Source organism: Bombina bombina, chromosome 1 (assembly GCF_027579735.1).
Source record: "Bombina bombina isolate aBomBom1 chromosome 1, aBomBom1.pri, whole genome shotgun sequence".
Lineage (NCBI taxonomy): Eukaryota > Metazoa > Chordata > Amphibia > Anura > Bombinatoridae > Bombina > Bombina bombina.
In genome coordinates this window covers 554,849,408-554,876,079 of record NC_069499.1, presented here as the reverse complement: position 1 = coordinate 554,876,079, position 26,672 = coordinate 554,849,408, and the positions used below count along the sequence as shown (strand labels likewise).

General features: G+C 40.2%; 1 protein-coding gene across 2 annotated transcripts in view; it reads right to left on the bottom strand.

The window, feature by feature from the left end:
• The window catches only part of SATB2 (SATB homeobox 2), a 443,446-nt gene that overhangs the window by 184,587 nt on the left and 232,187 nt on the right, over positions 1 to 26,672 (bottom strand). For both annotated transcript variants that reach the window (XM_053698738.1, XM_053698737.1), the window contains exon 7: positions 1,571 to 2,037. In XM_053698738.1, coding sequence (XP_053554713.1) covers positions 1,571 to 2,037 — 467 coding nt within the window. The remainder of the gene's footprint in view (positions 1 to 1,570; positions 2,038 to 26,672) is intronic.

The following is a 26,672-nucleotide window of genomic DNA, read 5'->3' as shown; positions in this document are numbered from 1 at the left end:
TAAAGCCAGAATATGATCTTTATAACTTATAGTAAGATCAGTGCATTTGGTACACATTCTAAGAGGGGGTTCCACAATGGCTTCTAAACATAATGAACAAGGAGTTTCCTCTATGTCAGACATGTTTAACAGACTAGTAATGAGACCAGCAAGCTTTGAAAACACTTTAATTAATGTGAAAAAGCAGAATATAAAAAACTGTACTGTGCCTTTAAGGGAAAAAAACAAACACAAAAACTGCAAAACAGTGAAAAAAGCAGTTAACTCTATGAAATTTTTACAGTGTATATAATAGACTAAAATAGCATTGCACCCACTTGCAAATGGATGATTAACCCCTCAGGTTCAAAAACGAAGCAAAAAAACGGTAAAAAACGTTATAACAGTCACAAGCAAACTGCCACAGCTCTACTGTGGCTCCTACCTTCCCATAAAACGACTTTTGTAGGCACAAAAAACCCTTTACAGAGATCCAATATTTCAGGGGACTCCTTTAGGGAAGCTGGATGTCTCAGAATGTGAAAACAACTGCGCAATTAACTCTACGAAAATAGGCCCCTCCCACCATGCACTCAAAGTCAGAGGGCCTTAAAAAACTATTCCTAGGAGTAAAATCACAGTCATGTGGAAACTAGGCCCCAAATAAAGATTTATCACCTCAGTAAAAAACGTTCTTTATATATATGCAAACGTTTTACATACTAAGCCATAATAGAAAGTAATATGAAAATTACCCTTTACTGCAAGCATGATGCCAGTCGTTTATTAAATCACTGCAATCAGGCTTACCTTAACTATATCAGGCACTGTCAGCATTTTCTAGTTCTTATCATCCTCTAGAAAATAATATACTGAACATACCTCAGGGCAGTTAATTCTGCAGGCCGTTCTCGAAGCTGAAGTTTCCCCATATTCTTCAGTTATGTGTGAGAACAGCAGTGGACCTTAGTTACAACCTGCTAAGATCATCAAAAACCTCAGGCAAATTCTTCTTCTAATTTCTGCCTGAGGTAAAAAAAACAGTACAACGCCGGCACCGTTTAAAAATAACAAACTTTTGATTGAAGATAAACTACACTAATTCACCACATCTCTCTAGCTACTTCCCTTGTTGAGAGCTGCAAGAGAATGACTGGGGGTGGCAGTTAGGGGAGGAGCTATATAGACAGCTCTGCTGTGGGTGATCCTCTTGCAGCTTCCTGTTGGGAAGGAGAATATGCCACAAGTAATGGATGAATCCGTGGACTGGATACACCTTACAAGAGAAATGTATAATAAAATAATAGTTAACTATGTGACTAACCTGCCTAACCTTGAGAATTCAGCAAAATAAACAGATGAAGCAGTATTGAAGTTAAAACAAACTACTCTTAAGATACAGCATTCTTCTTCTGCACAATAGTAGTCATATATTGCATGTTTACAATAAACAGGAGTATAGACACTAACTCAATATGCATAATACAGAAGTGGATGAACTTATGGTATACTGGTTAATTCTATAGCTATCAATACTATATTTTACCCAGATCTAGGTGTTTGCAGGAGGATTTTAATCATTTGTATTTACCTGTGTCCGATTAAATGCAACTCTAGCAAAGACAGCCTGTGATACACTAGCTCTCTTCAGCTCATCCCTAACGTGTTGATAGATGTCAGGAGAGACCTCAACAGAGGAATTGGTGGATTCCACTGGCTTGACAGGCCTAGGGATAGGTGGGTGGTTCAGAAATTGCTGGTTAATAGCCTGTGGATGCTGGTGAGCCAAAAGTCTGCTGACAGCTATCTGTTGGTTTATAAGGTGAGCCATGGCTATCTGCTGTCGCACCAGTTGAGGACTTAACTGAGGTGATAAAATTCCAGGGCTCATTATAGGTTGCAAAGTAGGGACTTGACTTCTGATTGGGGGACTGTGATGGAGCTGGTTGTGAGGAGGCTGTTCACTGTTTTTTCCCAAGCTGGCCAGTTGGTTTATGCTGGCTAAGTGTGTTGGCCGCTGTCCCAGCACGCAGTAATCTGACAGATTGTCTCGTTCAACTACAAAGAAAGAGGAATCCAATTAGAAACAGAAGTTCATATAAACAATAAGCTTGCTTCAGTATAAAGTGGAAAGAAAAATAACAGTATTCCAGGTGAGCTACAATGTCAAGCTAGTACAAATGTATTACTACAAATATATATATAGCCCTAAACAGAGCATGTCATTTTTAAATTATATAAAATTCCTCAAATTCTTAAAGGGACAGTCAACACCATCATTTTTGTTGTTTAAGATTCTCCCTTCATTACCCATTCCCCAGTTTTGCACAACCAACACAGTTATAATAATACATGTTTTACCTCTGTAATTACATTGTATCTATGCCTCTGCAAACTGCCCCCTTATTTCAGTTATTTTGACAGACTTGTATTTTAGCCAATTAGTACTCAGTCCTAGGTAACTTCACGTGCGTGAACTCAATGTTATCGATATGAAAAACATGAACTAACGCTCTCTAGTGGTGAAAAACTGTCAAAATGCATTCATATTAGAGGCAGCCTTCACGATCTAAGAAATTAGCATATGAACCTCCTAGGTTTTGCTTTCGGCTAAGAATACCAAGAGAACAAAGCCAAATTGGTGATAAAAGTGAATTGAAAAGTTGTATAAAATGACATGCCCTATATGAATCATTAAAGTTTATTTTGGACTTGACTGTCCCTTTAAAAAATAATTAAGGCTTAAATAAATACAAATTAAACAGAAAAAAGTGAATCCCAATGAGCAATATGCCAGCTAAATACAGGAATGTTATAATTTTCCATAATTCATTTTGGGCTAGATTATAAGTGTTGTGCTAACGTTAGCGCGTGTGATATTGAAATACTATGTCCGCAATAACTTGCGTGCATATTGCAAGTTGAAAGCAATCGCTGTGTTAGCACGACCAAAGACCTTGCATAAAGAGTTAGGGATAAATAAAAAGTTGCACCAAACACAATATAAATACATTTAAAATACATTTAAATTAAAATATACACTATCTAATACAAAGTATACATATAAATATTAATAAAAACAGTTATAAGGGTTAAAATGTATATGGTAAAGCAAAGAAACTTTGGCAGTTTTAAATCATGATTTTAGACTGGTTTTATATAAATACTGCTAACAAGCCAATCTGCAAGACCCGGACAACCCGTTGACGTCACCCGGAATCACCGGGCCACCTGCAGAGCACTTCCGGCTGGAGACGCCGAAGGAGGCAGAGGGTACTGAGGAGCAGTTTTGCCCGTGAGACAAGCGGTCCCTCGTTCTCGGAAGCCAGAAGCTAGAGGTGAAGGGTAAGAAAGCACGCACTCAGTGCTAAAATTGCCTTATTTCAGTTTAACTAAAAGACTGGATTTCTTAACCGGCGAGTAACGGACATCCATTTGGGGTTTGTGCACTTTTTGGCTGTTCTATTGGTGTGTTGGAATTCAGGACAAGCACAGAAGGTGCTAGTTTATTGATTTGATTCGCACTCATTCCTTATATTGTGTGACTATAAATATATACAGATATATATAGTAATATCTTTTTAATAATACTTTGAACATATTCCCCTATGTGAAGAACATTGGAATGTGAAATATTTACAGTAAATACACAGTTAAACAATTTAGTACATATTAATACTGCATAAATATGATTTTACATGTTTACAGCTACTTGACTGCAAAGGGCTCCAATGCGCTTTTATATATATATATATATTTATATATGGTGAGCAAGGGGTTAAATACTTTGATTTCCTAGACTAAAGTAATGACAAGGAATACACAAACTGTAGTAAGGTTCACAGCCTGGCTCTTACATTATAGAATAAGCAGGGCAGGAAGGTGTAGGTCCTTTGTAGCTAATATGTCAGGGAGCACAGATGTTTAAAAAAAAAAAAAAAAAAACAGACATTCCAGCATGCTGGCTTCCTTATCCTCCTTCCCCCGTTAATTTATTGTCTCTCTCTACTTTAGAAGACTCCCCTCTTATGCGGCATGGACAGAGACCTGTTAGCTTTAATGTCTCTGAAAGTGAGTAACACGGTAGTTGGTTCCTTATTAACCCCATGCACTCTTCCTGTCATGAACAAAAGGTGGAAAAAATCGGATAGGCAGAATTGCAGAGCTAAAACAATTGTGCACGCATTAAAACTGTCAGGTTTTTTACTGAAAACAGCTGTAAGTTTTTTTTACTGAAAACGGACTGTCCGGTCAAATCTCTAAACTTGGCAATCCTTGGCCCCTGTGTGCTGTGTCACTCATTTTCATTCACAACCCTGACCTCACGTGTAAAGCCCATGTAGCCTAGGAAGTTGCAGGAGGGACAGCTGCTGACTGAGCTGTGTCTTGAATCCTCCTGTGTGTGCGCACCGGTCTGGAGGAGGGGTCACGTGACATTGTGTGAATCGATTCGGCTCTTCACTGCATCGATGCAGCATCGTTAAAGGCTGCATCGTGATGCATCGTTGTGCCGATTATTTTCAACACCCCTAATATACAGTATGTATATATATATATATACTGTATATACATACACATATGTATTTATGTGCTGATATGTGCATATATGTGTCTGTAAATACACCCACACATATATTTATATACAGTTGTATGCACAAGTTTAGGCACCCCTGACAATGTCCATGATTTTCATTTATAAATAATTGGGTGTTTGGATCAGCAATTTCATTTTGATCTATCAAATAACTGAAGGACAGTAATATTTCAGTAGTGAAATGAGGTTTATTGGATTAACAGAAAATGTACAATATGCATCAAAACAAAATTAGACAGGTGCATAAATTTGGGCACCCCAACAGAAATATTGCATCAATATTTAGTAGAGCCTCCTTTAGACGATTCCTAAAGCCTGTAATGAGTGTCTGGATTCTGGATGAAGGTATTTTGGACCATTCCTCCTTGCAAAACATCTCCAGTTAGGTTTGATGGTTGCCGAGCATGGACAGCCCGCTTCAAATCACCCCACAGATTTTCAATGATATGCAGGTCTGGGGACTGGGATGGCCATTCCAGAACATTGTACTTGTTCCTCTGCATAAATGCCAGAGTAGATTTTGATTTCCTCTGCATAAATGCCAGAGTAGATTTTGATTTTTGGAATAGCCAATAGAATGCGAGCTCAATCCTATTGGCTGATTTGATCAGCCAATAGGATGAAAGCTCAATCCTATTGGATAATTGCAACAGCCAATAGGATTTTTTCCCCTTTGATTCCTATTGGCTGATAGAATTCTATCCATCTTGGATGACGTCACTTAAAGGGAAACTTCATTCTAAAGCGACCATCGGAAGAAGAGGATGTTCCGCGCCGGATGTCTTGAAGATGGACTCGCTCTGCGCCAGATGGATGAAGATAGAAGATGCCATCTGGATGAAGACTTCTAACCTGCTTGGATAAAGACTTCTGCTGGCTTTGATGAAGACTTCTGCCAGCTTGAATAAAGACTTCTGCCGGCTTCGATGAGGACTTCTGCCGCCTGGAAAAGGATGGATGTCCGGTCTTCGAAAACTGTAAGTGGATCGTCGGGGGTTAGTGTTAGGTTTTTTTAAGGGTTTATTGGGTGGGTTTTATTTTTAGCTTAGGGTATGGGCAATGTAAAAGAGCTAACTGCCCTTTTAAGAGCAATGCCCATCCAAATGCCCTTTTCAGGTTTATTTAGATAGAATTTTTTACAGGTAAAAGAGCTGATTTCTTTGGGGCAATGCCCCGCAAAAGGCCCTTTTAAGTGCCATTGGCAGTTTAGTGTAGGCTAGGGTTTTTTTTTATTTTGGGGGGCCTTTTTTATTTTGATAGGGCTATTAGATTAGGAGTAATTCATTTTTATTTTTGATCATTTCTTTTTTTATTTTGTGTAATTTAGTGTTTATTTTTTGTAATTTAGATAATTGTATTTGATTAATTTATTTTATTTAATTGTAATGTTAGTTTTAAGTGTAAGGCAGGTTAGGTTTTATTTTACAGGTAACTTTGTAATTATTTTAGCTAGGTAGTTATTAAATAGTAAATAACTATTTACTAACTTGTCTACCTAGTTAAAATAAATACAAACTTATCAGTGAAATAAAAATAAAACCTAAGATAGCTACAATGTAACTATTAGTTATATTGTAGCTAGCTTAGGTTTTATTTCACAGGTAAGTTTGAATTTAGTTTTAAATAGGAATTATTTAGGTAATAATTGTAAGGTTTATTTAGATTTATTTTAATTATATATTTAAGTTAGGGGTGTTAGGGTTACGTTAGGGTTAGGTTTAGGGGTTAATATATTTATGTAGTGATGTGGGAGGCCAGAGGTATAGGGGTTAATAGTTTAATTTAGTATATTTCGTTGTGTGGGGTTTGCGGTTTAGTGGTTAATAGGTTTATTATAGCGGAGGGTGGACGTCAGATTAGGGGTTAATAATATTTAAATAGTGTTTGCGATGCGGGAGGGCCTTGGTTTAGGGGTTAATAGGTAGTTTATGGATGTTAGTGTACTTTGTGACAGTTTAGTTATGAGTTTTATGGTACAGTACATAACTACTGACTTTAGACGGTGGTAGGGATCTTGTCGTTTTAGGCTGTACCGCTCACTTTTTGGCCTCACCGCAAAACTCGTTATAGCGGCGCTATGGAAGTCCCATTGAAAAAGGACTTTTTTAAAAGTGCAGTACTGACGTTGCGTAACGGCCAAAAAGGTGTGCGGTACACCTATTCTGACAAGACTTGTAATAGCGGCGTTAAGGAAAAAGCATCGTTATGAAGCATAACGCAAAAACTCGTAATCTAGCTGAAGGTTTTTAGCCATGACTGTATGTATAGATATAAAACATTGTTTAAATATATATATATATATATATATATATATATATATATATATATATATATATATATATATATATATATATATATATATATACATACACACACACAACTTTTTAAAGGGAAACTGAACCCAATTAATTTTTTTCTTACATGATTCAGATAGAACATGCAATTTTAAGCAACTTACTAATTTACTCCTATTATCAAATTGTCTTCATTCTCTTGTTATCTTTATTTGAAAAGCAGGAATGCAAAGCTTAGGAGCCAGCCCATTTTAAGTTCAGCAACCTGGATAGCACTTGCTTATTGGTGGCTACATTTAGCCACCAATCAGCAACCGCTATCCAGGTGCTGAACCAAAAATAGGCCGGCATAAGACATTTTCATCAAAAATTAAGTATAAAAGGAAAATGCTTTACTGTTAAAAAATGGTAACCATCATCTGAGCCTTCAGCGACTTATAATCTTTGTGCTGGTGGTGTGTATATATAGGTGTGTATTTATGTGTATACATGTGTTTTTATGACTTAGACTTGCTCGACACAGAGTTGCCACAGAGCTTCAATTTGTAAAAAGAGCAATATCTGCAAAGCACAATAAATCAAAGCGAAATAAAACTAGGTATGCCTGTATATATATATATATATATATATATATATATATATATATATATATATATATAGAGAGAGAGAGAGAGAGAGAGAGAGAGAGAGTCAACAGATTCTGCAGGGCTATGTTATCATTATGATAATCAAAACATTATTCTATATAGAAAACTTCTGAGCATCTCAGGCAAACTGTGATAAACTGGATCTGATAAATCACAAAGACTCCCCATCTCCCAGGCTATACTCAATTCTAGCCCCTTGCCTACCAAAAGCTTTACTTTTGTCACTTGTATTTTATAATAATAAAACAGACACACAAACACAGGAACACCAATTAATACATGCAGACAAATAACATAAACTTATGCAAACACACCAAAAGCATGTATACATACAAAATGAGATGAAAGAATGCATATACATATTCTAAGAATACACACAAGTATTCTGCACACAAGTAAAGTATCCCTTTATGTTTCAATCACAAATATTTTGAGCAGTTAAGATCAGACATACTGTAACTGACGTAAATGTGCTGGGTGCCAGGCAAAAACACAGTAAACAAAAAGTCACGTAAAAATAGGAAGTTACATACAAACACACATACGGAGTCACACACAAAAATATAGGGAGGTGTAGACACTGACAGAGGGAGACAGATGTATTGACAAACATGGAAGCTGACACACTGATACACATAGAGGCAGACACACTGGCACATGGTGGCAGACTTGATGATCAAAAACTTGTGTTCTGTCGGATTAAGCTACCTATCAGAAAAAGCTACCAGTGAACTGCGCATGTGGCGTCACTGTATTCCAATAGCAAATAAGTTTGGAATGCGGTGACCTCACAGAGCGCATGCGAACTGCACAGCTAGCTTATTCTGAAAAAAGACTAAGATAAGGCAAATCACACTGCAAAGCCGAGAGTTCCGAGACTCACCGAGCAGAAAAGATAGCAAAAAGAAACAAAACCTTCCAAGATAACAACTTAATATCTATAGAATGCATTGGCTCAAACTGAGCCTGCTGCAAAACTTTAAGAACAAGGTTAAGACTCATAGGAGGAGCAACAGACTTAAACACAGGCCTGATTGTGACCAGGGCCTGACAAAAAGATTACACATCTGGCACATCCGCCAGACGCTTGTGCAACAAAATAGATAATGCAGAAATCTGACCCTTCAGAGAACTTACTGACAATCCCTTCTCCAGGCCTTCCTGGAGAAAAAATAAAATCCTAGGAATCCTGACTCTACTTCAAGAATAGCCCTTGGATTCACACCAATAAAGGTATTTACACCATACCTTATGGTAAATCTTTCTAGTAACAGGCTTGTGAGCCTGAATCATGGTCTCAATGACTGACTCAGAAAAAACATGCTTAGACAGAACTAAGCGTTCAATCTCCAAGCAGTCAGCTTCAGAGAAGCGAGATTTGGATGAAGGAATAGACCCTGAGTTAGAAGGACCTTCCTCAGAGGAAACCTCCAAGGTGGAAGAGATGCCATCAGATCCAACTCTGTCACCCCCCATTTGAGGGTTAACCTGGAGAACACCTCCAGATGGAGAACCCACTCCACGGATGAAAAGTCTGTCTGCTCAGGAAATCCGCTTCCCAGTTGTCCACTCCTAGAATGTGGATGGCAGATACAAAGCAATTGTGAGTTTCCGCCCACTGAACAATACAAGCCACCTCCTTCATGGCTAAGGAACTCAAAGCTCCTCCCTGGTGGTTGATGTAAACCACTGAGGTGAAAATGTGAGACTGGAACCTGATAAACCGGGCTAAAGACAACTGAGGCCAAGCCATCAGAGCATTGTAAATAACTCTCAACTCCAAGATATTTATGGGGATAGCAGACTCCTATCGAGTCCATAGTCCCTGCCCTTTAATGAGTCCCAGACTGCTCCCCAGCCCCGCAGGCTGGCGTCCGTGGTCACAATCACCCAGAAAGGTTTCTGGTAGCATGTGCCCTGAGATAGATGCTCCTGAGAAAACCACCACGGGAGAGAGTCCCTTGTAGACTGATCTAGATCTATCCTCTGAGACAGATCCGAATATCTGCATTCCATTGACTGAGCATGCATAACTGCAGAGCTCTCAAATGGAATTGAGCAAAGGGAATGATGTCCATGGAAGCGACCATCAGACCAATTACCTCCATACATTGAGTCACTGATGGCCGAACAGTAGACTGCAGAGAGAGAAAAGAGGAAAGAATTCTGAATTTTCTGACCTCTGTCAGAAATATTTCCATCAATAGGAAATCTATTATGGTCTTTAAGAAAACTACCCTTGTAGCTGGAACAAGGGAACTCTTTTTTTAGATTCACTTTCCATCAAAGAGAACATAGAAAAGACAACAGGATCTATGTATGAGAGTTTGCTTGTTGAAAATATGGCGCCTGAACCAATATGTCGGCCAGGTAGGGCGCCACTGCAATTCCCCGAGACCTGATCACTGCCCAGAGAGCCCCCAGAACCTATGAGAAAATTCTGGGAGCTGTGGCAAGACCAAACGGAAGTGCCACAAACAAAGTGTTTGTCTAGAAAGGCGAATCTCAGGAACTTGTGAAGATCCCTGTGGATGGGGACATGAAGATACGCATCCTTCAAGTCTATGGTCGACATGAACTGACCCTCTTGGACCAAGGGAAGAATGGAACAAATGGTTTCCATTTGGAAGGATGGTACCTTGAAAACTTGTTGAGACACTGTTCCCTCTTTTTGTTTGGAAAACCACGAACAGATTTGAATAGAATCCTAAGCCCTGTTCCCTTACAGGAACTAAAACTATCACTCCCCAGAGAGGAAAGACCCTGAACGCATTTCAAAAATGTGACTGCAAATAACCTAGAGAGGAGTAACCTGCCCCTGGGAGGAAACGTTTTAATTCTATTTTGTAACCCTGAGATACTATGTCCACAGCCCAGGGATCTGCCCCCCACTTGATCCGATCCCGGATCGGGGCAAACCCTTCATAATGAATTAGACTTAGCTGCAGGTTTCTTTGATTGCTTCCCCTTGTTCCAAGACTGATTGGGTTTCCAAGAAGACTTAGACTGTTCCTGTTTGGAAGAAGACTTTCCTATGAAGGAACAAAAATTACTCTGATGTCCTTTAGGTCTATTCCTCTTGTCTAGTGGTAGAAAAGACCCCTTTTCCACCCGTAATATCAGAAATTATTTATGCCAGACCAGATCCAAACAAGGTCTTACTGTAATGAAACGCCAAAAGCTTGGAGAGCCCTAATCCTGTCATGGATCTCCTCCAAAGGAGTCTCTATCTGAAGTGAATCAGACAAGGCGTCGTACCAATAAGATGCTGCACTTGACACAGTGGCAATACAAACTGCCGGTTGTCATTGAAGACCTTGATGAACATACATCTTTTTCAAATAAGCCCCCAGCTTTTGTCCACTGGATCCTTAAAAGAGCAGCTATCCTCTATAGGGATAGTAGACCTCTTAGCCAGAGTAGAAGGGCCCCTTCTACTTTAAGCACCATGCGCCATGAATCTTTAATGGAGTCAGCGACAGGAAAACATCTTTTTAAAGACAGGAGTCGGGGAAAAAGGTATCCCTGGCTTCTTCCATTCCTGTAAAATAATCTCCATTGCACGGTCTGGAACAGGAAACACTTCCACAGTGGAAGGAACATTATAGTATTTATTAAGTTTACTAGATTTCTAGGGTTGACAACGATAGGAGTATCGGAGTCGTCCACAGTAGCCAAAACCTCCTTTAACAATACACAAAGGTGATCAAGCTAAAATCTGAAGGTTACTACTTCAGCATCAAATGAAGGAATTATACTGTCTGAATCTGTAATCAACAGAGGCTACCGCCATATCCTCATCATCAGACTTATGAGGGAGAGTAACCTGTGTAGCAGGAGATGGAGCAGAAACCTTACTATCTGAATCTCTAATTTTCCTCTTGCGTTTTCCCTTAAGCATAGGAAAAGCAGATAATTCCACAGATACCGCAAAAGATACCTGTGCAGCAACTTATGAAGGCAAATAAACTCCTCCAGGAGATTGAGAGGAACCTCAGGGCACTGCATGTGACGCCATTGAGGCTTGGGACATTAAAGGAGAATGCTGTGGCGTTGCCTGAACAGCATCATCCTGAGAGACATGTGGCAAAAAACATATTTTTACATTCGTATTTAAAACAGGCAGAACAAAATTGCATTGGTGAAAACAATTTGGGCCTCAAGACATAATAAACACTTATCAAAGGCAAGAGTTTTATTTTCAAATGCTTAAGAAAATTTTTATTCCCAAATAATAAGTTTATTAAGAAAAAATGACTACTGTCACTTTAAATTAGTCCGTGTAAAAACTACAGCATTATAGGACTAAACTCAGAAATGCAAAACACACTAGCCCTCTACACCCCAGGCTGACTGGGATGCCTACCGCAATTTTATAATTATGAATGGAATATTTGCTTCAGATTATTTATTTTCATTGCAAATTTCTGTGTAAAGGAGACTAATCGCAATCGACTTCTCTTCAGCCGATGCGAACAAGCAAGTGGCGCAGCTTAGCTCAAAAACGGAAGAGACTGAGGGTCAAATGATCGATCAGAACGGAATGGCGCATTAAGTAAAAGTGCGCCTCTGAACAGCCTTACAACCGCTTACTAACGTCTCCTAGTCTAATTCAAGCCGTAGAAACTACCTCACAGAGGTAAACGGCTCCCAGTCAGAACACCTGCTTAAAAAAATTAAACAAGCGACTCCCGGTTCAATCAGACTCAATAGCACATAAAACATATTGCCCCAACTGTGTCATAAATGAAATAAATAACAAGCCACTGAGGAATAATCCCTTAGATAAGGGAAGATTAACCCCTTGTCCTCACATGCAAAAGTGCCTGCTTACTGCCACATTAATCCTGCCTACAGGATTAAACATGTCCCAGAAATTAATGCAGAAATTAAAAGTTCTTTTGCAGTGCAAGTCTCCATTACCTAGAAGACAAAAGCACTTATCTGCATTCTAGCCGTCCGGCAGGAGGACAGCTCACAGGGCGTGAAAGGACACATGCTCCTTACAGAGACTTGTGGAAAAAGAAAGAACAGAGTAAACCTACTCTTGCTTTCTATACAAGGGCAGCAAAATGTTAGGAAAATGCAGCAAGACCCACCTCACTTTAAAGCCACCACTACCCTACTGAAGAGATTAACATGGACTACGGCTAGACCCAAAAAAACTTGCTTGTAGCGAAAGGGACATGAAACGCAAACATTTTCTTTCATGATTCAGATAGAGAATACAATTTTAAACTTTCTAATTTACTTCTATTATATAATCTGTTTCATTCTCTTGGTATCATTTGTTGAAGGAGCAGCAATGCACTACTGGTTTCTAACTGAACACATGGGTGAGCCAATTACAATTGGTAAATATATGCAGTCACCAATCAGCAGCTAGAACCTAGGTTCTCTGCTGCCCCTGAGCTTTCCTAGATAAACCTTTCAGCAAAGCATAACAAGAGAAGGAAGCAAATTCAATAATAGAAGTAAATTGGAAAGTTGTTTAAAATGGTATTCTCTATCTGAATCATGAAATAAATATTTTGGGTTTCATGTCCCTTTAACAGCTTTGCTGTGGTGCTCTTTGCCTCCTCCTACTGGCCAGGAGTGATACTCCCACTAGTAATTGATGACGTTGTGGACTCTCCATATCTTAGAAAAGAATATTTTTTTAAATGCAGGTCAAAATACATTTTTCAGTCTTCCGTAATTGGGCTAGATTACGAATGCAGCACAAACTTTATGCCACAGAGATAAGGGGTTTATTGCAAGTATTTGCGCTTATCGTGCTTACCGCTCGTATTACGAGTCGAAAGTAAACGCTCACTGCAATAACGATTTACGCTAAAATGATTACATCGACTTCAGAGCTCTGGTTAACTGTTTTGCAAAACTAAAAAGTGTCACAAAACACATAAAAAATACATTACAAAGTACAGTTACACTCATAATAACACCATCTAATAAAATTAATAAAAGAAAAAATATTGCACACAAAAGTTATAAGGGCTCAAAGATATGAGATCTATGGTGTTATTGGAACCATTTGCAGTTATGTAGATTAAAACATCTAAAAGCATATTTGTGCGATGTTCATATTAACAAAAGTTTTTAACTATGTATTTACTGTAAATATTTCACATCCCAATGTTCTGCATATAGGGGAATATGTTCTAAGTATTTATAAAAAGATATTCCTATATATACAGTGTATATATCTATACCTATAATCAAAAAAAGAGCAACATCAGTTTACTTTCAACTCGTAAAATATATGCGCAACCCGATGAGCGCAAAGACATAATTTATGCTTACCTGATAAATTTATTTCTCTTGTGGTGTATCCAGTCCACGGATCATCCATTACTTGTGGGATATTCTCCTTCCCAACAGGAAGTTGCAAGAGGATCACCCACAGCAGAGCTGCTATATAGCTCCTCCCCTAACTGCCATATCCAGTCATTCGACCGAAGACAAGCAGAGAAAGGAGAAACCATAGGGTGCAGTGGTGACTGTAGTTTAAAGTTAAAAATTACCTGCCTTAAAACGACAGGGTGGGCCGTGGACTGGATACACCACAAGAGAAATAAATTTATCAGGTAAGCATAAATTATGTTTTCTCTTGTAAGGTGTATCCAGTCCACGGATCATCCATTACTTGTGGGATACCAATACCAAAGCTAAAGTACACGGATGAAGAGAGGGACAAGGCAGGTACTTAAACGGAAGGTACCACTGCCTGTAAAACCTTTCTCCCAAAAATAGCCTCCGAAGAAGCAAAAGTATCAAATTTATAGAATTTTGAAAAGGTATGAAGCGAAGACCAAGTCGCCGCCTTGCAAATCTGTTCAACAGAAGCCTCATTTTTAAAGGCCCATGTGGAAGCCACAGCTCTAGTAGAATGAGCTGTTATCCTTTCAGGAGGCTGCTGGCCAGCAGTCTCATAAGCTAAGCGGATTATGCTTCTTAGCCAAAACGAAAGAGAGGTTGCCGAAGCCTTTTGGCCTCTCCTCTGTCCAGAGTAGACAACAAACAAAGCAGATGTTTGACGAAAATCTTAAATAGCTTGTAAATAATACTTTAAAGCACGAACCACGTCAAGATTGTGTAATAGACGTTCCTTCTTTGAAGAAGGATTAGGACACAATGATGGAACAACAATCTCCTGATTGATATTCTTATTAGATACCACCTTAGGTAAAAACCCAGGTTTGGTACGCAGAACTACCTTATCTGCATGGAAGATCAGATAAGGAGAATCCCATTGTAAGGCAGATAACTCGGAAACTCTACGAGCTGAGGAAATAGCTACCAAAAAAAGAACTTTCCAAGATAAAAGTTTGATATCTATGGAATGAAGAGGTTCAAACGGAACCCCTTGAAGAACCTTAAGAACCAAATTTAAGCTCCATGGCGGAGCAACAGGTTTAAACACAGGCTTGATTCTAACTAAAGCCTGACAAAATGCCTGAACGTCTGGAACATCCGCCAGACGCTTGTGCAAAAGAATAGACAGAGCAGAAATCTGTCCCTTTAAGGAACTAGCTGACAATCCTTTTTCCAATCCTTCTTGGAGAAAAGATAATATCCTGGGAATCCTGACTTTACTCCATGAGTAACCCTTGGATTCACACCAATAAAGATATTTACGCCATATCTTATGATAGATTTTCCTGGTGACAGGCTTTCGTGCCTGAATTAAGGTATCAATGACTGACTCGGAGAAGCCACGCTTTGATAAAATCAAGCGTTCAATCTCCAGGCAGTCAGTCTCAGAGAAATTAGATTTGGATGGTTGAAAGGACCTTGAAGTAGAAGGTCCTGTCTCAGCGGCAGGGTCCATGGTGGAAAGGATGACATGTCCACTGGATCTGCATACCACGTCCTGCGTGGCCACGCAGGTGCTATCAAGATCACCGATGCTCTCTCCTGCTTGATTTCGGCAATCAGACGAGGGAGCAGAGGAAACGGTGAAACACATAAGCCAAGTTGAAAGACCAAGGTGCTGCTAGAGCATCTATCAGTGTCGCCTTGGGATCCCTGGACCTGGATCCGTAACAAGGAAGTTTGGCGTTCTTTCGAGACGCCATGAGATCCAGTTCTGGTTTGCCCCAACGATGAATCAATTGTGCAAACACCTCCGGATGGAGTTCCCACTCCCCCGGATGAAAAGTCTGACTACTTAGAAAATCCGCCTCCCAGTTCTCTACACCTGGGATATGGATAGCTGATAGGTGGCAAGAGTGAATCTCTGCCCAGCGAATTATCTTTGAGACTTCTAACATCGCTAGGGAACTCCTTGTTCCCCTTTGATGGTTGATGTAAGCCACAGTCGTGATGTTGTCTGACTGAAATCTGATGAACCTCATTGTCGCTAGCTGAGGCCAAGCCTGAAGAGCATTGAATATCGCTCTCAGTTCCAGAATGTTTATTGGAAGGAGTGTCTCCTCCTGAGTCCACGATCCCTGAGCCTTCAGGGAGTTCCAGACTGCCCCCCAGCCTAGAAGGCTGGCATCTGTCGTTACAATTGTCCAATCTGGCCTGCGAAATGTCATACCTTCGGACAGATGGACCCGAGATAGCCACCAGAGAAGAGAAGAGAGGTCTGAGATGTAGGCGTGCAAACGGCACTATGTCCATTGCCGCTACCATTAAGCCGATTACTTAAATACACTGAGCCACCGAAGGACGAGAAGTGGAATAAAGAACATGGCAGGAATTTAGTTTTGATAACCTGGACTCTGTCAGGTAAATCCTCATTTCTACAGAATCTATTAGAGTTCCCAGAAAGGAGACTCTTGTGAGAGGGGATAGAGAACACTTTTCTTCGTTCACCTTCCACCCATGCAACCTCAGAAAAGCCAGAACTATGTCCGTATGAGACTTGGCAATTTGGAAATTTGACGCCTGTATCAGGATGTCGTCTAAATAAGGGGCCACTGCTATGCCCCGTGGTCTTAAGACCGCCAGAAGTGACCCCAGAACCTTCGTAAAGATTCTTGGGGCTGTAGCTAATCCAAAGGGAAGAGCTACAAACTGGTAATGCCTGTCTAGGAAGGCAAACCTGAGAAACCGATGATGATCTTTGTGTATCGGAATGTGAAGATAAGCATCCTTTAAATCCACTGTAGTCATATATTGACCCTCCTGGATCATAGGTAGGATGGTACGAATAGTCTCCATCTTGAATCATGGAACTCTGAGGAATTTGTTTAAGATCTTGAGATCCAAAATTGGTCTGAAGGTTCCCTCTTTTTTGGGAACCACAAACAGATTTGAGTAAAATCCCTGTCCCTGTTCCTCCTTTGGAACTGGGTGGATCACTCCCATAACTAGGAGGTCTTGAACACAGTGTAAGAATGCCTCTCTCTTTATCTGGTTTGCAGATAATTGTGAAAGGTGAAATCTCCCTTTTGGAGGGGAAGCTTTGAAGTCCAGAAGATATCCCTGGGATATAATTTCCAACGCCCAGGGATCCTGGACATCTCTTGCCCAAGCCTGGGCGAAGAGCGAAAGTCTGCCCCCTACTAGATCCGTTACCGGATAGGGGGCCGATCCTTCATGCTGTCTTAGAGGCTTTTTGGTCTGCTTACCTTTGTTCCAGGTCTGGTTAGGTCTCCAGACCGACTTGGACTGAGCAAAAGTTCCCTCTTGTTTTGCATTAGAGGAAGTTGATGCCGCACTCGCCTTGAAGTTTCGAAAGGCACGAAAATTAGTCTGTTTGGCCCTTGATTTGGACCTATCCTGAGGAAGGGCATGACCTTTTCCTCCAGTGATATCAGAAATGATCTCCTTCAAACCAGGCCCGAATAGGGTTTGTCCCTTGAAGGGAATGTTAAGCAGCTTAGACTTTGAAGTGACGTCAACTGACCATGATTTAAGCCATAGCGCCCTGCGCGCCTGAATAGCAAAACCAGAATTCTTAGCCGTTAGTTTAGTCAAATGAACAATGGCATCAGAAACAAAAGAATTGGCTAGCTTAAGTGCTCTAAGCTTGTCAAGTATGTCATCCAATGGAGTCTCTACCTGTAAAGCCTCTTCCAGAGACTCAAACCAGAAAGCCGCAGCAGCAGTGACTGGGGCAATGCATGCAAGGGGCTGTAGAATAAAACCTTGTTGAATATGATCTTTATTACTTAAAGTGAAATCAGTACATTTGGTACACATACTAAGAGGGGGTTCCACCATGGCTTCTAAACATAATGAACAAGGAGTTTCCTCTATGTCAGACATGTTTAAACAGACTAGCAATGAGACCAGCAAGCTTGGAAAACAATTTAAATCAAGTTAACAAGCAAAAAATAAAAACGGTACTGTGCCTTTAAGAGAAACGAAATTTTTACAGTGTGTATAATAAGCTAACAGAGCATTGCACCCACTTGCAAATGGATGATTAACCCCTTATTTCAAAAAACGGATCAAAAAAACGATATAGACGTTTTTTAACAGTCACAACAAACTGCCACAGCTCTGCTGTGGCCCTACATTCCCAAACAAACAACTTTGGAAAGCCTAAGAGCCCTTTAGAGAGGTCCTATAGCATTCAGGGGACTCCTGGAGGAAGCTGGATGTCTCAGTCTGTAAAAGTTACTGCGCAATAAAGCGCTAAATTAGGCCCCTCCCACTCATGTTAAAACAGTGGAGAGCCTCAGGAAACTGTTTCTAGGCAAATTTAAGCCAGCCATGTGGAAAAAAACTAGGCCCCAATAAAGTTTTATCACCAAAGCATATATAAAAACGCTTAAACATTCCAGCAAACGTTTTATATTGCAAATCTATAAGAGTATTACCTCTGAAAGTAAGCATGATACCAGTCGCTATTAAATCACTGTATTCAGGCTTACCTTACATAAATCTGGTATTAGCAGCATTTTCTAGCATTTACATCTCTAGAAAAAAAATTTAACTGCACATACCTCATAGCAGGATACCCTGCACGCCATTCCCCAGCTGAAGTTACCTCTCTCTTCAGTTATGTGTGAGAACAGCAATGGATCTTAGTTACAACCTGCTAAGATCATAGAGATCACAGGCAGATTCTTCTTCTATTTTCTGCCTGTGACAAAATAGTACAACTCCGGTACCATTTAAAAATAACAAACTTTTGATTGAAGAAAAAAACAACTACTTTACACAACTTCTCTCTTACTACCTCCATGCTTGTCGAGAGTTGCAAAAGAATGACTGGATATGGCAGTTAGGGGAGGAGCTATATAGCAGCTCTGCTGTGGGTGATCCTCTTGCAACTTCCTGTTGGGAAGGAGAATATCCCACAAGTAATGGATGATCCGTGGACTGGATACACCTTACAAGAGAAAAGCTTACCTCTAGCGCAATTAACACTCGTAATCTGGCCCATTAAAAGCTACTACTGCTGTGATTGCGGCTAACTCCCGAAGTTCTCATGCTCACTCATTGTATAACAATGAGAACATCCGTCTAAATAAGCTACCTCTATGACTGTGCATGCCATGCCAGTAACCAGTCACAGAGGCATTGCCTGAGGAATTTTTCTTCCCGAATAAGCTACCCGTGCACTCCGCATGCACTCTGTGAGGTGACCGCATTCCAAACATATGTGATGGTGATTTGGAATGCGGTGATGTCACATGGTGCATGCACAGTGCACGGGTAGCCTACTCTAATGGAAAATCAGCATGAAGAGAAATCACACAAAAATCTTTGGGGACATTTTTGAGCATTATTTTTTTAAACTGGCAGTAAAGGTGAGATAAAAAATAGTTTATAAGCCGTTTTATATATAATGTATATAAAAAATGAATTCAAACATAACATAACTTTTTGTCATTGAATCTTTAACCAGCCTCCCCCACAGCCTGCAGTCCATTTGGAAGCAAGAGGTACAGCCCATAAGCAGGCTGCTTTTATTTGACAGTGCTTACAATATAAGGAGTAAATCACTCCTTTATCGTGGCTAGTAGCTCTGTGCCAATGAGTGGGGGAATTTGCACATGTGCTAGCTGTCTACTGGAGGGAACAAGCAGACGTTCAAGAGCCCACTTGAATACAATTGAGCCCACGTTCAAGAGCCCACTTGAGGTCGGTAGCCAATAAGAGAAAATAATTTAAAAAAATAGGCCAGCCATGGGGGTGGCCTGAGGACCAATGTAGAAACAATTTGTCAAGTAAATATTCAGAATCAGTTGTGCAGCCACAGCAGTAATTTATATAGCGCTGTGTTTATCGTCACACACAAAATTAAAAAATAATCCACATATACTGTCCCTTTAATGTAGGTGTCTCTCTTTAACATCCAGTACCCTGCAAAGAGAGACATGCAGCTCTCAAGGTAACATTTTTTTGCCAGGGCAGAGAGCTTTAGATCATATGGTGACACCTGCCCGCTCTTGAGCCTACCTAGGTCATATAAGATACACTTATAAATTATCCTATGACAAAGTGTCATGAGGTTTAGTGGATACCTGGAATAGTCATCCAGCAGAGGTAGTGTGATATCCCAGAATTGGCAGGGTTAACCAGAATTGTTTTTTTTCTGTGTTTGCTTCTAGACCACTATGAGATTCCGTGATCACAAGAACCCCTGCTGTGCATATAGTTCAAAGTCTGTTTTGAGATAAGGAACATCAAAGAAAGGACTGAAACTCAGTGATCCTAAAGGACCAGTAAATACAGTAGATTTGCATAAACAACAGATGCATGAAATAAAGACAATACAATAGCATTTAGTCTTAACTTCAAATGAGAAGATTTTTTTCTGACAAATGTCAAAGTTATGTCTATTTCCACTACTCCTGTATTATGTGACAGTCATCAGCCAATCACAAATGCATATACGTATATTAAGTGAATTCTTGCACATGTGCAGTAGGAGCTGGTGACTCAAAATGTGTAAATATAAAAAGAGTTATGTACATTTTGTTAATGGAAGTAAATTGGAAATTTGTTTAAAATTGCATGCTCTATCTGAATCATGAAAGTTAATGTTAACTTGAGTGTCCCTTTAATAAGTAAGGTGTCGTAAATGGGTCATGTGATCCGGGGTGGTGGGGGGGCTGGTTTTGTTACACATAGGAAAAAGATTCAGGGATGTAGTTGAATGCAGCCTAGATTCAGCAGAACTTCCCTTGACTTTTTTAAAAAAAAAAAAAACATCTCAGAGAACTTAAAGGGACACTAAACACAAAAAAATTCTATCATGATTCAGGTAGAGAATACAATTTTAAACAACATTACAATATACTTCTATTATCTAATTTGCTTTAATCTTTAGATATCCTTTGTTGAAAAAATAGCATTGCACATAAGTAAGCCAATCACACGAGGCAACTATGTGCACCAATCACCAGCTACTGAGCCTATCTAGATATGCTTTTCAGTACAGGATATCATGAGAATGAAGCAAATTAGATAATAAAAGTAAATTAGAAAGTTGTTTATAAAATTGCATGCTCTTTCTAAATCATGAAAGAAAAAAAATGTGTTTCATGACTTCTGTATACCTGCTGTAAGAGTATCAGTGATGTATGTGTAAGTATGGTTCTGTGTTTTGTTTTGAATCCTATTTTATTTCAAGAACTGTATTTGGCATTTATTTTGTTTTTGTATTTCTTTTGTTTTATGTAATTTGGCACTGTGTAACCTTTATTTGTCATTTTGTAATTAAAATATCTAATTCTGTCTGGGCTCTAGTATCTGAATTTACAAACTCCTAGAGACAAAGTTGTAATCAGTTTACCTTGGATGGTGGCAGCTTAGTTAATCTGGGGTGGTGCAGGTAGGATTTTGGGGGTTAATTTGGTATCCCTTTATGCCCTTGTAGAAATATAGGGATAATGTAGCCAGAGGTTGAGTGCTATTAACCCCTTCATGCCCATACTCTCCTCCCAGTCACACAGGTGTATAGACATATCCATGATACAAGATGTGGAAACAAATTGTCTGTGCCAATTCATTAAAATGTTTTCTCATGTGTTTTCAGTTTTAAAGCAAATGTAAATTTTAATGAATAAGTGCCCGTTTTTTAAAATTACAATTAAAAACAAGGGCCCTTTCATTCATTAAACTTTACGTTGAAGTGTTTTTTTTTTTTAAATACCATTTTCTTTAGGAAACCCAGACTGGCGATCCTCTGCCCGCAGCTCTTGCTGTACTTAGCACAGAAACCGGCTTCCTCCAATCGTTGTGTGGCCTCACAAGCTGGATGCCTTGGGGTGCACGCAACGATTGGAGGAAGCCGGTTTCATCATTGCTGTGCTAAATAAAGCAGGAGCTGCGGGCGGAGGATTGTCGGTCTGGGTTTCATAAAGAAAAAGGTAAGTATTTTTAAAAAACGCTTCAATGTAAAGTTTAATGAATGAAAGTGTCTGTTTTTAATAGCATTTTTAAAAAACGGGCGCTTATTCATTAAAATTTACATTCACTTTAAGGTCACTGAATTCAATTAAATTAGTTAGAAAAACACAATTTGTGCATGGTTTGCTACTTTTTTGCACTGTGAACACCCATAAATGTTATTCAAATCCATCAGAAAACAAACATTTTTCACAGTTTTCACAAAAATTATGGATTTACTTTAATTCAACAGCCTAGGCCTGAAACCCCATTTTGTTTGAATGCATATAATGTTCACATAGCATTTTTAAAACATTTTCCATGTTGGCAAATGCTCAAGTCACATGAATAAAGAAAATCGATTCCTGATTTTAAAAAAACAAAAAAAGTTAAAATATACTTTAAAAGACATTTAATCAAATCTAAGAAGATGACTGACCGCTGTTTACCAATTGGGTTGGCTACCCAGTTGGTTTTCAAAAAATGACAGAAATATAAAATATGGCTAGTGTAGCTATCTATCTATATATCTATCTATTTATCTATCTATCTATATATCTGTCTATATATCTATCTGCTGTTTGTCTGTCTGTCTATCTGTCTGTCTATTTAACTACCCTCTGCAATCTATAATATATCTATTTAGAAAAAACAAGTTAATTTTGGATACACATATAATAACTGGTTCCAATGCATCAAACCTAGTTATAGAGTTAATTAGGCTATTTAAAGGGTTAAAATATGTTGACCCAAATTGCTTCTTGGCATAGGTTTTTCTGTCTAAAAACATAGTAACAGGTTTGCTATTCAGTCATATGAGGTCAGACAAATTGTGTTTTCCTTCAACTCACTGCACCCCCCTCATGTTCTAAAAGCTTGCCAGTCTCACTAGCCATGCACATTGAGACTATTTACCTAGCACATCAACTTGCATATTTTCTAAGCATCTTTTCAACACATAAGCTGTCTAAGGAAACAATACATTACAAAACAAGCCAAGAAGAAGCTTCTTTAAATTGTCTGTGTACATAGTGTCTGGAAAATAATGACTGATATCCTTGACCCTATTTAAAACAAAATTTATGCTTACCTGATAAATTTATTTCTCTTGTGGTGTATCCAGTCCATGGATTCATCCATTACTTGTGGGATATTCTCCTTCCCAACAGGAAGCTGCAAGAGGATCACCCACAGCAGAGCTGTCTATATAGCTCCTCCCCTAACTGCCACCTCCCAGTCATTCGACCGAAGACAAGCAAGAGAAAGGAGAAAATATAGGGTGCAGTGGTGACTGTAGTTTAAAAATTAAAAAACACCTGCCTTAAAATGACAGGGCAGGCCGTGGACTGGATACACCACAAGAGAAATAAATTTATCAGGTAAGCATAAATTTTGTTTTCTCTTGTAAGGTGTATCCAGTCCACGGATTCATTCATTACTTGTGGGATACCAATACCAAAGCTATAGGACACGGATGAAGGGAGGGACAAGGCAGGCGCTTAAACGGAAGGCACCACTGCCTGTAAGACCTTTCTCCCAAAAATAGCCTCCGTAGAAGCAAAAGTATCAAATTTGTAGAATTTAGAAAAAGTATGAAGCGAAGACCAAGTCGCCGCCTTACAAATCTGTTCAACAGAAGCCTCATTTTTAAAGGCCCATGTGGAAGCCACCGTTCTAGTGGAATGAGCTGTAATTCTTACAGGAGGCTGCTGGCCAGCAGTCTCATAAGCTAAGCGGATTATACTTCTTAACCAAAAAGAAAGAGAAGTTGCTGAAGCCTTTGGCCTTTCCTCTGTCCAGAGTAGACAACAAACAATGCAGATGTTTGACGAAAATCTTTAGTAGTTTGTAAATAAAACTTTAAAGCACGAACCACGTAAAGATTGTGCAATAGACGTTCCTTCTTTGAAGAAGGATTAGGACACAGTGACTGAACAACAATCTCTTGATAGATATTCTTATTAGATACCACCTTTGGAAGAAACCCAGGTTTGGTACGCAAAACTACCTTATCTGCATGGAAGATCAGATAAGGGGAATCACACTGCAAGGCAGATAACTCTGAAACTCTTCGAGCCGAAGAGATAGCTACCAAGAACAGAACTTTCCAAGATAAAAGCTTGATATCGATGGAATGCAGAGGTTCAAACGGAACCCCTTGAAGAACTTTAAGAACTAAATTTAAACTCCATGGCGGAGCAACAGGTTTAAACACAGGCTTGATTCTAACTAAAGCCTGACAAAACGCCTGAACGTCTGGAACATCCGCCAGACGCTTGTGCAAAAGAATAGACAGAGCAGAAATCTGTCCCTTTAAGGAACTAGCTGACAATCCCTTCTCCAATCCATCTTGGAGAAAGGACAATATCCTGGGAATCCTGACTTTACTCCATGAGTAACCCTTGGATTCACACCAATGAAATATTTACACCATATCTTATGATAAATTTTCCTGGTGACAGGCTTTCGAGCCTGAATTAAGGTATCAATGACCGACTCGAAAAAACCACGTTTTGACAAAATCAAGCGTTCAATCTCCAAGCAGTCAGACACAGAGAAATTAGATTTGGATGTTTGAAGGGACCTTGAAGTAGAAGGTCCTGCCTCAGCGGCAGAGTCCAAGGTGGAAAGGATGACATGTCCACCAGATCTGCGTACCAAGTTCTGCGTGGCCATGCAGGAGCTATCAAAATCACCGAAGCTCTCTCCTGCTTGATCTTGGCAATCAGACGAGGGAGCAGAGGAAACGGTGGAAACACATAAGCCAGGTTGAAAGACCAAGGCGCTGCTAGAGCATCTATCAGCGCTGCCTTGGGATCCCTGGACCTGAACCCGTAACAAGGAAGCTTGGCGTTCTGACAAGACGCCATGAGATCCAGTTCTGGTTTGCCCCAAAGTTGAATCAACTGTGCAAACACCTCCGGATGGAGTTCCCACTCCCCCGGATGAAAAGTCTGTTGACTTAGAAAATCCGCCTCCCAGTTCTCTACTCCTGGGATATGGATAGCTGATAGATGGCAAGAGTGAACCTCTGCCCAGAGAATTATTTTTGAAACCTCCAACATTGCTAGGGAACTCCTTGTTCCCCCTTGATGGTTGATGTAAGCTCGTGATGTTGTCTGACTGAAATCTGATGAACCTGACCGCAGCTAGCTGAGGCCAAGCCTGAAGAGCATTGAATATCGCTCTTAGTTCCAGAATGTTTATCGGAAGGAGTGTCTCCTCCTGAGTCCACAAGCCCTGAGACTTCAGGGAGTTCCAGACTGCACCCCAGCCCAGAAGGCTGGCATCTGTCGTTACTATTGTCCAATCTGGCCTGCGGAAGGTCATACCCTTGGACAGATAGACCCGAGATAACCACCAGAGAAGAGAATCCCTGGTCTCTTGATCCAGATTTAGTAGAGGGGACAAATCTGTGTAATCCCCATTCCACTGACTGAGCATGCAGAGTTGCAGCGGTCTGAGATGTAGGCGGGCAAACGGCACTATGTCCATTGCCGCTACCATTAAGCCGATTACTTCCATACACTGAGCCACTGAAGGGCGAGAAGTAGAATAAAGAACACGGCAGGAATTTAGAAGTTTTGACAACCTGGCCTCTGTCAGGTAAATCTTCATTTCTACAGAATCTATCAGAGTTCCTAGGAAGGAAACTCTTGTGGGAGGAGATAGAGAACTTTTTTCTTCATTCACTTTCCACCCATGCGACCTCAGAAATGCCAGAACAATGTCCGTGTGAGACCTGGCAACTTGAAAAGTCGACGCCTGTATCAGAATGTCGTCTGAGTAAGGGGCTACTGCTATAGCCCGCGGCCTTAGGACCGCTAGAAGGGACTCTAGAACCTTTGTAAAGATTCTTGGTGCCGTGGCCAACCCGAAGGGAAGAGCCACAAACTGGTAGTGCCTATATTGACCCTCCTGGATCATAGGAAGGATGGTTCGAATAGTCTCCATCTTGAAGGAGGGGACTCTGAGAAATTTGTTTAAGATCTTGAGATCTAAGATTGGTCTGAATGTTCCCTCTTTCTTGGGAACAACAAACAGATTTGAATAAAAGCCCTGTCCCTGTTCCTCCTGCAGAACTGGGTGGATCACTCCCATAACTAGGAGGTCTTGATCACAATGTAAGAATGCTTCTCTCTTTATCTGGTTTGCAGATAAAAGTGAGAGATGAAATCTCCCTTTTGGGGGAGAGGTTTTGAATTCCAGAAGATAACCCTTGGACACAATTTCCAAAGCCCAGGGATCCTGAACATCTCTTGCCCAAGCCTGGGCGAAGAGAGAGAGTCTGCCCCCTACTAGATCCGTTTCCGGATCGGGGGCTGCTCCTTCATGCTGTCTTAGAGGCAGCAGCAGGCTTCTTGACCTGTTTCCCCTTGTTCCAAGCCTGGTTAGGTCTCCAGACCGGCTTAGACTGGGCAAAAGTTCCCTCTTGTTTTGTGTTAGAGGAAGTTGAAGCTGCGCCACTCTTGAAGTTTCGAAAGGGCCGAAAACTAGACTGTTTGGTCCTTAATTTGTTGGACCTGTCTTGAGGAAGGGCGTGACCTTTTCCTCCAGTGATGTCAGAAATGATCACCTTCAGTCCAGGCCCGAATAGGATCTGTCCTTTGAAGGGAATGTTGAGAAGTTTAGACTTTGAAGTCACGTCAGCTGACCAGGATTTAAGCCATAGCGCCCTACGCGCCTGAATAGCAAAACCTGAATTTTTAGCCGTTAGCTTGGTTAAATGAACAACGGCGTCAGAAACAAATGAATTGGCTAGCTTAAGGGCCCTATGCTTGTCAATAATATCTTCCAACAGGGTTTCAACCTGTAGAGCCTCCTCTAGGGACTCAAATGAGAAAGCCTCGGCAGCAG